Raw genomic sequence first — 13,912 nt, forward strand, 5'->3', positions numbered from 1 at the left:
GGATTATAGCGTACAGAACGGACACGCGGAGCCCTTATTAGTGCTGGTCGGAAGATGCTTAAAGGCTGACAATGTAATGAAACTCATATATTTTACATCAGTTCGCCAGCTGCTTTGATGTAAACCTGAGAGAACCTTCTTTGTTGAGGTAAGCATGCTCACGTGATCTACCATCTCTATTGAAGCTACAGTGGTGGCAGAACTGTTAATAAACCAGATGATTTTATACAATATCCTTGTTTTGGGACTAATACCTAGATATTGTATAGCCTGGATTGCTATGGTTTTCCCCATTCTTTTATTTAATCAGCGATGATGTAATTAATGGTAATTACTCTAATTTAAAGTTGTTTTTTGTTCTCTCGTTCTTTTATAGCTGGGGAATGTTTAAGTTCTCTTTATAACATTTATGGAACATTACCACGTCTCAAGAGTATTAGACCTAGCAATTTGTTCCCTTCTTATACCGGCATACCTCTTGCACGTTCGCGCTATTGTTAATTCTGTATTCTCCCCTCATTGTAATAGGGCTACGGAATCCGCTAGACGTCTGTAAAGAAAAATGTAACAATAAAGAAACCTATAGAAGGACGTAAAACGCAATGGAAATAGCAGTTGAATGCAAAATATAACGATAATGTTTGTTAATTACTTTGAAAACAGGTGATTTAGAGACCACCAGATGCGACACAGCAGCAGGAGCATCATATCGAGCATCAATGACCCCGGAGTCTGGCCGAGGTGGTTATGTTTAGTACGTATTGCATACTACTTTGGTAATTAGCAATTGAACTACACATTATGCCCGCAGCGAGGGCCCGGGTAATAAATACGAAATACTTGATGATCTGCACCAGCTAGTAAGGGAGTCCTCGCTGTCCATAATAATATTTTTATTGTTGTGAAGATAATTAAAGTATACAGTCATTTTAATGTAACACGTGGTGTTAAATACCATTTATTACCATTATTTTGGTGAAATCTGTACTGTATAAACATATTTACACGGCTTTTATTTTTGTGAACCTGTAAAATCGTCCCCCGCTGCTACCATCTGTCTCGTGTTGAGAACGCTCCTTGTATTCCATACTGATAAAAGCAGGGCGATATTTTATCGTGTCATCTCTATAACCGTTTTGGGGGGGGGGGAAATTAAAATAAAATTCAGCAAAGCAGTTTATATTTATATAAATATAATTGAACCAATCACTTAAACCCTGGATTTCTTTAATATTTCACATCCGTGGGTTGATATTCTGCCTCTCGCCTCTATGGTTGATGTTGACTTTTTTCTTTTCATTTGTTTTTATTGTTTTAAACGTTGAGCTTCATGCAATTATAGCACATGCTAGCGTGGAGCCATTAGTAACTACAGCAAGATTCTAAATATATATAAAAAAAAAAACGGTTAATGGTCCTTCTTTTGAGATATACAAAGATTATGCAAAAAAAACAAAAAAAAAAAAGGAAAAGGAAAATAACCGAACAGCATTTCACAATTACAAACTAAATTGTGCTATATAGTGGTATAAAAAACATTTCGGTAAGAATGGCACTGGTTGTCTTCTAGGTCCCCTCTTTCGGTTTAATCATGGAGAGGTTGGCTGGCGTTCGGCGATGTTCTGGTACCTGTTGGCATCGGTGAGATGCAGCCTTCAAGCTCATTCCTTTTGTCTGCCCCCCATCGTGCAGTCCAAATTGTGGAGACCCGCTTTGCTCCCTGCTCCAGACTCTGGGGCTTGAAGCAACCCCCTTGGGGCCGTATTTATACCGTCACCATTAATACTGGTCGAGTCCACAGTCCCGCTTAGGACTCATCCTCTCCTGTAGAAACGGTAAGTCGCATGGCTACTGGCACGTGATCGGTTAACCCAGCTAGCTGTGTGATAAAACTGTACTCTTCAATCTCCTACAGACAGAAAGACAGAAGTATTTTACAAAACAATCATGTCATTGGAATAGACAGAATTTGAGCTGTAGGCTCCCTTTTAAAGGTGCCGTTCCACTTGGACAAAACATTGAACTTTCAGGTATGTAAAGCACATGCACCTTAGCAGATCTGTCATTTCAAATTTACCATTTGAAGGTTTAATAACACAAACACAATGCAAAAGCTTTTAAGTAATGTTTTCAGCGTTCACGGCAACACCTATCAAGTATACACAGCAACATTTGCGGGAATTTATCAATATTAGGAATTGCAGTTTAGATTTTGTTACAAAAGTGTTGAATTCAGCAGAGTAGGTGGAACCGCACCTTTAAAGTGGACTTGTTACATACAACCTAGTTTTATTCAGTAGATCTCTTGAAAAAGCCTTTCATCCTACATACACGGTAGAGTTGGATCCCAGCTTTTTATGTTGCCTACGCTATTTCTTTTAAGATATGTTAATGTGGAACAACCTTGTATATTGTTATGATGATAATACAAGCTTGATTGTGTAAACATCTTGCCTTCTGCCTCAATAAAGGATGGCATGGAAAGGTTTTAAGAAGTATCTCTATTATAGAGAATGAATAATACTGCGTCGTCAATATTGGTTAGCGATTTGTGATGTGCTGAATGACGAGTCCCACTTTAATGGAAAAGTACATTCTAAAAACAATTCACTTTAATAACCGTGACATGCATTTTCCTCTTATCAGATGACTGTTACTACATACCGTCGGACACACCAAGAGAGAAGTAGTGTTTTCTCTTGCTAGGAAGTTAATGAACACAACTGTAACTACACTAAACCTCCACATAGACGTCAATACTTCTGTCCTTCTATAGGCAGCCACTTCCACTGGCACACCAGCATGTCCTTGGTTGGTAATCCAGTTCCTTGCTCCATTCCACTAGCTTTAGTAGGGTGGCAGGGAGAGATAGAGGACTCCCATTGTAAGGATATTTTGGCGGACTCTCAGGGAAACTCTCTTAGGTAGATTCAGCAGTGATAAGATGGGCAAAGAAACTACTATGCCTTTGGAGGGTGCTTTGAACCTACCTGGTTATACGGACTAAAGTGTTGACAATATGGTCAAGATGGGGCTATGAAGTGACTGCCACAGCTGATGTAGAAGCTCAGTCTGGCTGCAAAAGGTTAAGGGAGATGATAGTACTTTCTTTAGTTTGACAGTTCCTTGGTGGCTCTACCTAGGCTACAGCGGTTTCTTCTGCTGGTTTGGGAGTGTACCTAGCAATATCACCTATCTTCCTGTGGATGTTAAGCTTTCTCTAAGATGGATTCTCACCTCTCATCATCTTGACAGATGTTTGGAGATTCTTTGGATTGTCATAGTTTCCACCAGTGCAGGTTGGTTCAGTGGGTCCACCATTTCAAGGAAGATCTAGCCAAGGCATGTGGTCAGTGACAGACGTTTCCCTGGTATGGCCCCTTACCTAAGTTTTGCTCTATGTTTCAACCAGAAGACGTTGTCCCACAGACCTTTTGTCCTTAACCTTCCATTGCCAAGGAACATTAACTATGTTCTCTAGATATTAAGAGATGCCTCTTCATTTAGTAGTAAAGATCAGGATCCTAAAGGTCTCCTAACATATTATTTTTTTCTGGGACCTAGGACAAGTCTAAAGGTTTCCAGGTCCACATTTAGCCATGGTATTATTTAATTTTGGTTTAAGAAGCTTATTTTTTGACTGTTTGGGAATCTTCTCCAGGCTTATTCTATACACTTTGGGTGGATGAAATCATCAGACATTCTTTTAAATGCCTGTTAACACAATTGTCAACTCCATTGAAAACCTAGACAAGTTTGTGCACAACGTTCTTCAGACTGTTGCTTTCTGATCCATCCCTGAGGTTTTGTATATCTCTCAACTGGATATTGGATGGAAATAGAAAATGCTTTACCTGAGAATTTCTTTTCATTGACTATTAGGTAGAACATATTTGCATGCATTTTTTACAGGGTTTTCTGCTATTATGCCTGTTTAGGAAGAGGGGAGCTACACATGCTATTTTTTCCCCATTCATCCAGTAGAGCGTTTGTGAGGTCAGGCCCTGATGTTGGATGAGAAGGCCTGGTTCACAATCTTCGTTCCAGTTCATCCCAAAAGTGGTGTTGGGGTTGAGGTCAGGGCTCTGTGCGGGCGGTCAAGTTCCTCCACACCAAACTCATCCAACCATGTACTTGAGCCTTTAGCTTAACACTTACCATTTTCCATTCCATGTTGAGACCCTCCTCAGTATACAGCATATAATCAATCCTTCGTCCACTTCCCTTCAGTGGAACCTTCCGCCCCTTCTGGTTGGGACAGTGGTTCTTGCTGGTGGGATACACTAAATATTCCTTCCTGCCATCCTCATTCTCCAGGATTCTAAGGAGAGAAGGCGGTGAGAAGGGTCCTGTATTTAAATCTGTAGTCAAGAAACAGTTTGCTTCATGCTATGCAACTATGAACCCAATGTTTATTTAACTCCCCACTGGTATATATATATATGTGTTTAGTCTGACCTGCCCATTGTCAACCATGGCTTGTACCCAACATGCCCCCCCACCCAATTTATGGTGACCGCTTTATGGTTTACTTATCAAATCAAGCATAAAACCACTCTGTCCTATAGGTATCATCCTAATTCCATCCTTTATATTCTGGGTATGTCTGTCACTTACTTCTGCAGGTTATCCGGTGTGCAGACCTCCTCGTCATACAGACCCTCCGGGTCCAGCAGAGTTCCTGGTGGCAGGAAGACAGGGTTATTTAACCTGTGCTCGGATATTAATTGAATGGGGTAAACAAGAAATCTGGATCACTGCTGCAAAGGTCAGACCTTGTTTACACTTCTAAAATATATATATATATAAGAGTATAAAATAGTAGCCAGTTTCTCTGCTACAACATAGCAACTGTAGTTTTTTTAGACATTTGTTAGAATAATAAATCCCAATTTTATTGCATCCTGTTCTAGGTTCCCTCCCTGGTTCTCCTCCGAGGAGCTTATCTCAACTTAATAATTGGATACACAGAAATCCTGTATTCCTGTTAATTTCGTGTTCCGTACCCCATGCCAGCCAGTAATAATGTAGTTCTTGCAGCCTTGGCTGGCAGCTCTCCGTGTTCCCTGCAGGTGGCACTCATGACTTACGTGGTGTGCATGCTTCGTGACCACCCAGATTTCTCACCTATTGCCCAGGGCTTCTCCTCTCCAGGGCTTAGCCTGCAAGGGTCCTTGTAGCGTGTAAACAGGGAATGCTGCTGCTCCAGTTTGTCCTCTGCACGAGAAAATTGGGTTTACGGGATGGTCGTATTGTATTAAACATTCATTGTTAAAGATGTAACGTCTCTGAACATCAGAATGTGGCACCTTATGTAGTTTACCGGCTGGGGTTTAGTTGGATGACATCTTTTTACGACAGATGTGACTATTTTTTTTTTGCGGACTGGAATGTGAAAAATTGACAGCTTGCCTGCATACAGAATGTGTTTGTGATCTTTTTATATGTTCAATCTCTGTTTTCAGGATGCTCTCTTGCCTATTTTAACACGGTCAGATCCAGTGTACAGACACACGGAATGAGCCAGATGTTAAGACAGCGGTATCCCATCGCAGTCTCTCAATCAAACAGAGCAGCTTCTGCTACTTAAAGTGAACTGTCCAGGCAGCTATTAATTACCGAGCAAGATTTAATGGTTACATGATCCTCGCTGGCAATCGATCGCCAGTCGATGCTTTCTGGCTTTCTAAATATATGGTAATGATCTACACAAGTGTAAGTACACAGTTTGTATATTTTGAACCCCCTCTTTACCTGCAGAAGCGGCAAAAAAAGATATAAGGATATGCACTACTTCTCAAACGTTTGGGATCGCTTGGGGTTTGGGGAAAGTTCTAGCTTTAACATAATTACAAAAGGGGGTTCTAACAATTAAGTAGTCTTTTAAACATAAACTTGGATCAGTGAACACAACGTGTCATTGGAACACAGGAGTGATGGGAGTGATAAAGGAGTGATGGGAGTGATAAAGGGCCTCTTTACTCCTATGTATATATTCCATAAAAAATCAGCCGTTTTCAGCTACAATTGTTATTTACAACATTAATCCCATTTCATGTTATTTAAATGGACAAAATGTGTTTTTGTTTGAAAAGCAAGGACATTTGTAGGTGACCCCAAACTTTTGAAATGTATGTATGTGTTGGAAATAAATAGGGAGATTAATTTGCCTTTTTGAAGGCAAGTGGGAGTGGCTAAAGTTTAATTTATTCCATTTTTTCCACTGTGTTTTATCCTGTCTGCCTTACGGAATTGCCCATCAATCCCCGACCTCCATGAAATCAGCGGTGGGCCACTTATAAAGATTCCTACGATAGTAATCAGGCAGCAGCTGGACTTCCAATGGTCACCCTAGTTGAGTAAGTAGAGTGACCCAATCTCTTGAGATCAGTACCTGATGAGCAGTTGTCGAAGTTGAGGTCCCCACAAATGACATCGAAGGCCACCAGCTCCTCCGGATTAGCGGCACTGGAGGAGGAGGTAGATTTGCGGAATTCAGACACCCACTCCTGGAGCAAGTCCAGCTGTTCACAGCGGATCACGGCATCTCCTGTAACACAGGACATATCGCATGTGTCACGCATGGCACTAGTGTTTAAAAAAATGACAAGGATGGAACCCCATCAGTGTACAAATCATCTCTAAAAAGAAATCGGCATTCTACAACCAAAGAAACAAATTGGTTTTCAGTAGCACGTCAAACCAAATGGATTCTAGTCTCTAGGTGTAGCACTTTGTAGCCTGCGAAATCTTGGTTACTCGTACAAATTAATGTAGAGCATGAATGTTTTTTTACATAGCTATAAGAAGACTCATTCCGTAAGTAGAAGCTTCTGCGGTAGGTTACAGATTGCCTCTTTATTAACCAGTAGAACTTCATGGCGAGTGCCAGGAAAAGTAGGGCTTTTTTGGGTTGTTTTCTGCTTCCAGCTGTATTAAGGGAAGGTCTACATAACATCCAGTGCGGATTTGCTCAGATTTTGGTTATTTTCAGTGTATTTTTTATAACGGTCTCTTCGATGAGAGGAATTTGATTTACAGGAACAGTTCTGGCTTAGGAACACTAGAAGCCTGGAAGATCAATTTGAAGAGATGAGAGGTAAGCCTCCAGTTTGGACATGATACCTTACTACTACTTTAAGATGTCATAGAGGGTGCATTATTTATAAGCAGAAAGTATGCATCTACACGGCTAAAAATATATAGAAAGTATAAAGTTTTGTTTCCTGTCCTTTGGGTTCGGAGGAAATTCAGAGGGCTCTTTTACTCTCTCCCTACCGTCTCTTGTGGGGTCACTTGTGAGAGTGCTGGACCACACACACACGCAGACACATACAAAGCGCAGCTCACTCTGTGAGATTGTTTAATGTCACCGGGGCTGCTGTATAAATACCACTTGCCTTTTAAACTGTTCATATTTCATATCGGGAACTCAAACAAAGTCAGTGAATGCAGCTAAGAATGTAAACGCCTGTCTGTCTTGTGGGCACTGAGCCCACATACTGCACCCTGTGAGGGCAGAAGATTAATGATGCCCACGGGGGGGGGCAGCATGGGCTATAGTGGGCCCTGACTGTTGTGCGGAGGAGGGGAAGGCTTTTTTGGCGGGAATTTCGGGGGTGGAGTTGGGGGAAGATTATATAAGTGGCTGTTTTCCCGGGCTGAGGAACCATTCTTGTGGTTAGCTTACCTGGTTGCGTGTCCCACCCTCCCTCCCTTTTTTCTTTTGTTTGTTGGTTTGTGTCGTTTTTGTCACAGTCTGTGGGGCGGCAGCTTGCCAGGTATCCAGGGGGTTAATGTGGTGGTTAGTGAATGGTTGGTAACATCTGGTGGGAGGTTCTTGGCTGTCAGTGCTGGGAACCTCAGGTCAGAGTTGGGGGCATCTGGGTATGTCCCTTCCTTAAGTGGTATTTGGTTATGGTACCTGGATTACTTGGCAAGCTTGGTGTGTGCATTGTGTTTATTGTATATATTTACATGTTGGTGTTTTGAGTCATTGTCCTTGTTAACGCACCTATGTTTATTGTTTCAGGTTTTGGCGTGACAATGACTCTAATAAATAAAACTGGCTGTGGCCTTTTCTTATCCATATTCTATGGTGTGGTGTCATTATTGGGGTTTAATGAGGAGTTAAGCCTAGCCCGGAAAATCGAAGCTACAACAGTCATGATGGGTGCAGATCCGGGAACCTGTCGGCACTTGTGCTATAATATTGTGCACAAACTGAACCAAGGATTTGTTTGAAAACCAGCTCAGGATGACCAAATTTCCCTTTTACTTCTTAATCATTTTGCTTCCTTTCTTCTCATTATTGCATCTCTCCTTTACCATCTACTCGCCCCCTTTAGAAACTTTTTCCTTGTCGCTTAATGCTATTGTCAGTCGATGTTGGTGAATTTTCCTGGGTTAATATATAATATGCTACTAAAAAGTTTGATAGAATGAAACCCGTAATAAAAAAATAACCTACCTGCCAGGGCTTGCAGGTGAGTGCAGGAGATGTACCCCACAATTCTTTGGTCCTGAGAAGTGGTTCCCACCTGCACCTGCAGAAGCAACATTAACAGTAATTAGAAATTCTAGAACTAAACTACAAATCCCTCGTCTTGGCAGGAGAGGGGTTAAGTATGTATCGTATTGTTCTTCACACCCCTGTGGCTTTGCTTCTGTACCTGTTTGTATGATGGGCTCTTCATTTTATTTACACCATCTAAACCTTTACACTTCGCTCAGACTATAACACCCAATATATGCCGTAACTTGACAATATAGAGCGACTCTGGGGCTGTTGGCCAAAACATTTCACTTGTTGCGGAGACAATAAGATCACTGAAACAAATTCTCTCTTTAGGGTCATATTTCCAAAGTGTTGTAACCATGGAAACCAGTGAAATATTCCTGTTGGCATTTAGTGCTTTGCTCTCCCTTTATAAATATGGCTTATAGAGTCCCAAGACCCCTTGGCAACCTATTTGCTTTAAACGTTGGCATAATTCTTAGTACCTACCTCGTTATCTTGCCTTACTTACCAATTTCTAAAACACCCACATGGGCTAGAAAGATGTGCATATTACTTATATCCACAAATACTACTGCTCTATACCACTATGAGGTGTCTCCATTAGCTTGGTACCAACAATACTCATCCATGACATCTTAGATTTGCAATGATTTAACGAGCTCCATTCACTTCTAAGGCACGGACTCCATTCTAGAATGATTGGATTTCACTCCAAATGATCCAATGCCTACTGTACACCATACTACTAATACTCGGTATTCAGATTCCGTTCTCTATATCAGCATTATTTACACAGTGTTGACCTGCTGCCAGCGGATTCAATACACTAATTTAGTGGAACCCAGGGGACAATGCATTCCAGAAGAAGCCTTCACAGTGTTTGGAGAACACATTAATTAGCTGTGCTCTCTGTGCTCCTAAATGCAGATCCCACCACAGCAGCTTGGCTTGCATAAGAACGAGGTCTCATCAACCTTTATTTTACGCAGTCCTTCGTTATGACAATTTATGGCAATTTCCTTCGATGTGGCATCTGTGGGGATTATGAGCTCCGAATAGATTACTTTTGCTATAGCTACTATATTCAAAGTCTACCTGTCAACCTAAATAACATCTGAATATGAGTGCATATTACAAATCCAATCTATATTCCATTTAGATCTTCTCCTGGAACAGGAATTTTTGGTGATGGAAGAGGAGATGGAACTCATGTTTGGAACAGGGAAGCGCTCAGGTAGGTATTGTCACTGCTTACCACGTGTTGTTCTGAAGAAACCTAGCCTTTAAACCAAATATCTGTAAAAGACGCAGATTAAAAAAACAAAAGAATAATCCATGGATCTCTTAGTCATTTAGAGATATTTCAAGGGGAAAATCTCTCCCTCTCCCATGGTTGAGGACAGATGTCTGGGGTAGTTATACCCTCATTAAAAGTCTATAGCTTGAACTCAGTTTGCTAAACTTGGTGAAGCTCAAAGAAGATGGTACAGCTGCCATGTCAAATGTTTTTTCTAGGACTGATATGTCAGCCATGCAGGCCCCGCATCACAAGCTTCCCCTGAGCTGAGCTCCTAAGTTAAGGTCCCATAGATTTAACGTGAGACAACTCAAAAAACAACTCCAAATATCTACATTAGTTCCCCTTGCTGCCTGTTGATTGCTGGTTTCTGGGACTTTCTGTGTTTCTGGGACTTACACACTGGGGTGCCATATGCCAGTAACTAATCTTATAGAGTTTCAATGTCCCGTCCCCGTGTATTTTCAGGTCACTTAAACCTCTTGCCGAGGAGAAATATTGATGCAGGAGCAGGTGTGCTTCAGACAGAGGCGGTGTGGGAAGATTAAGGGACCTTAACGTGTATCGGAACCCGGGACCCCCTCTGCATTCTGCCTGAGCTCGGACATGTAGGAGCCACAATGAGGAGGGAGACTTCTCTTTAAATATAGAGCGCAATTGTCTGAACTGAGGTAACAGCAGGATTCACACAGAGTATGATGGATAGTGGAGCCCGTCTGTCTGATCGATAATGGCTCGTTTGTTTTAACTGAATCTCTCAGTGAAAAACTTGCTGTATTAAATTATACAATAACCCCTTCGGAACTAAGGTTGGTCAGCGTTTTAAAGGCCCTGATGTTATTACGCTATGTAATATGTACCTAGTAAAGTGGGTTTTGTTTTGCCCACATCTTCTTGAGCAGAAGATGCAGAGATGCCACTAATGGTTTCAAAGTCAGCTGCACCCCATGTTCGCCCTGTAAATTCTCTCTCTCTCTCTCTCTCTCAGGAAGAAATCAAGCGATGCAACTGGTGACTCCATTTCCAATCATCAGGTTCCCGATACAGCAGATCTCCCAGGAACCATTCATAGCTCACCTTGGCTTGAAAATATGCAACAGCTTAAAATAAAAGCGCACATGTCGCTGTATAATACGGTATTGTTGATGGATACAAGTGAGAGGTAGAAATTGACAAAATGAAGAGCCAAGGTACTGATTATTTTGATCAAATAAAAAACAAATTGAGCAGTGTTTTTTGGAATGATTTACCATTTCGCTATTTCAATTCCTGTCTAGACCTCCGTGAACCGTGATAAAGAATGAAACTGGAAAATCAATTTTTGTTTAACCTGCATTCCTTTGAAGACCAAACACATGGTGATGTATGATACAGATCGGTAACGATATGCAATGATTTTTACCTACTGCTGGTGCTATAAGCCAGTGCCTCACCTTTATGAACAGGGCTCCCTTGGCAGCCAGTGCGTCTGATCCTCTCCCATTGGGATAACAGTGATAGGTAGCGTCCAGTATGGGGTAGCGGCTAGCAACCATGAGCCCGCTGTTCAAGAACTTAAAGCTGCAACACCCGTGGCAACTGTAGACCCCCACGTCGTACAACACATACTCAAAATAGTAATGCAACTGCTCTTTCAACTTCTCCGCAGCCCGTTTGTCAAACACTTCTTGCAGACATAGAAAGTCCAAATTGGCAGGAAAGAAGGCAGATATTTCATGGTCCATGATATCATCAGTGTGCTTCTTCTTGCGAGCTGTAGCTTTTTTAAGGATAGATGCTTTATAAAGAAGCTTGTTATTTATAGCGCTTTGGTCAGCAACTCCGTCTGCCATTCGACCCTTGACCAGAGACTCCCGAGAAGTGGTGCAGCTTTCCAAACTCCCACCGTCGCCTTCTCTGTGTTTATGGTTAGAAGTTGGACTCTTTTGAAGGTCTGGTTCTGTTTCAGCCAGGCATGCTACATTCACGTGACCGCTCATAGCTTCATTTTCTGTGTCTGAGATATGGCCACTGTCCTCCCCACTAATGCGAATGATGCACGGGCTGTCTTCCCCTTCTCCCATGTCACCTTCGTTTTTCCCATCTCGTCCCTCTTCACTACTGTTCTCTCCGCAGTTGTCACCTTTGTATTCCATGGACGTTGTTCTTTTCATTCCCATGTTGACGGCACGATGCGTCACATCGATTCCCTGTGGAGAGACCAAGCTGCTGAAGCTGGCAGCACTGATAGAGGTATTGGTGGGAGAGTCTATGTATATCTTAATCTGTGGCCTACTGGCCCCATTTCGTATCCGCCTTCCGATTTCCTTGGCTCGAGCCTGGGTGTTGAAAAGGTTGGTGAACCTTGCTAAAGAGTCTGGCAAGAGGCAGACATTTGCACTTGCAAAACAGAAACTCTTTCCACTCCCCGTGGGTCTCCATTCTGTCAAAAGTTTGGCTTCTCTAGCTCGGGCTTTGTCCTGTAATCTGGAGTAGATATATGGCCTACGGGCAGCCTGGAGAGGTGACCATACCAGGAAGCCAATAAAGGCAAAGGGGAGAGAGGAAATAAGCAGTGCCAAGTAGATTGGAGTCGTTATGATAATGCAAAGGGCTTGGAAATAGCAGGGATCATCTGATCGTTGGCGTTTCTCATAGGTGGTAGGCAGGAATGAAGCAAGGAGCCTATCTCCAAGCCAGTAACAAGGGAAAATCAATGCCCAAGACAGGGAGTGGAGGAACGTCAGGAAGCTGCTGGGAAAGGGGGACGTGTGCAAAACCATCTCAGCTCAGTTGTGACCACTTTGTGGGAGCCTCTGCATGATGTCACTCCGGCTGGACGATCAGAACAAAGGGGGCAGAAGGCGAGACTCACCTCCAACCCCCCTCCCAAGGGGAGCTTGTGTGTTACTGAAAAGTATCACCTTGACATGTCACCAGAGCAGAAGATGTGTCTGGGAACAGGGAGTGCTTGTGACCAGAGGAGTGTCATTGCTTTCTTCAAATATCCAGGCCTAATGCGTCCACAGGGGAATACTGCAGAGAAGAGAAAGAATAGCAAGTCTTAGAATGAGATTTAACCAAGCGGATTATGAGAAAGAGATAACAAGCGGCATTAGACATCAATACCTAATCCCAATACCCCAATAACAACAAAAAAGAAAATGTAAAAAAGTTTATCCGCTACTACGTTTGTTTTACGCAAACTATTATATCAAAACAATAACCACATGATGAGGATATCGCAAGGGAAGCAGACGACATATTTAACATGTTTGTGCTTTGTCTACACGTTTACCTGCAATCAGGGCCGGACTGGCCATACGGGATACCCGGAAATGCAACTGCAGGGACGAGAGAGATTTGTGCCGTTTGATGTGCAGATTTCCTATTCAAGCTCTTACTGTGTGCATCCGCCAGTGAGCGCCGCACCGGATATGGTGTAATTCTATGGCGTGTAGTGTATTCTATGTCTTTTGCTATATTTAGAAGATACTCGGAGTCGTTCAAAGTGGCCAGACCCTAATCCCCCTTCACTCACATGTAACTCCTATGTTAGTATAGATAAGCTGGACTTCCAAGCTTCTAAGGGAGATGATCACAGAGGCATCCCTGAGGGACCTTGCGGGCTTGATTGGACCTGACTCCATTAACTGATGGCTCAACATGCAGAACTGTCCACAGTATATGTAAATTACGTATCTGACAATTGCCGCTTTCCCAAGGCCGAGCCTAGGGTCACTGATGGGTCCATTTTTTTTGGTGACCCCAGGTGAATGTGGCTATATTGCTAACTCCTCCCCTAACTAACATAACCCCTCTAGCCACATCCATGTTCCATGGCGACCACTCCACCTCACTTCCTACAGTGCCAGCTTTGCCCTCAAACAGCTTATTGCCATCTTTGCCAAACAACTTACCAGTGCCAGCTTTGCACCCAAACAGCTTGTCAGTGCCATTTTGTCCCCAAATAGCTTGTCATCTTTGCTCATAGCTTGTCAGTACCATTTTAAGGCCCAAATAGATTGTCAGTGACATCAGCATTACACCGAATTTGTCAGTGACATCTGGCGCTCAGGCTTTAAAGAAGCCTCTAAGCGAGAGGGGCAAAGCCA

The 13,912-nt window shown here is 42.5% G+C and overlaps 1 protein-coding gene across 1 annotated transcript; it reads right to left on the reverse strand.

The window, feature by feature from the left end:
- Positions 1-1,807: 1,807 nt before the first annotated feature.
- Positions 1,808-12,580, reverse strand: LOC149299071 (sphingomyelin phosphodiesterase 3-like). Its single transcript, XM_089486537.1, has 7 exons — positions 11,252-12,580; positions 8,471-8,546; positions 6,395-6,550; positions 5,128-5,217; positions 4,618-4,681; positions 4,159-4,321; positions 1,808-1,909 (listed from the first exon to the last, which is right to left on the reverse strand). The coding sequence occupies exons 1-7, from the start codon at positions 12,578-12,580 to the stop codon at positions 1,808-1,810; spliced, it is 1,980 nt and encodes a 659-aa protein (XP_089342663.1).
- Between the last annotated feature and the right edge of the window lie 1,332 nt (positions 12,581-13,912).

Source organism: Sceloporus occidentalis, unplaced genomic scaffold (genome assembly GCF_023333645.1).
Source record: "Sceloporus occidentalis isolate IW3139 unplaced genomic scaffold, rSceOcc1.0.p SCAF_29, whole genome shotgun sequence".
NCBI lineage: Eukaryota > Metazoa > Chordata > Lepidosauria > Squamata > Phrynosomatidae > Sceloporus > Sceloporus occidentalis.

Excerpts from the sequence above, each read along its gene's own strand:
- LOC149299071 (XM_089486537.1), bottom strand. The coding sequence starts at position 12,580 with ATGGTTTTGCACACGTCCCCCTTTCCCAGCAGCTTCCTGACGTTCCTC. Across the intron at positions 5,218-6,394 it reads CTTCGACAACTGCTCATCAG|AGGACAAACTGGAGCAGCAG; the intron begins GTACTGATCTCA and ends TTTCTCGTGCAG. Across the intron at positions 4,322-4,617 it reads ACACCGGATAACCTGCAGAA|AATCCTGGAGAATGAGGATG; the intron begins GTAAGTGACAGA and ends TTCTCTCCTTAG.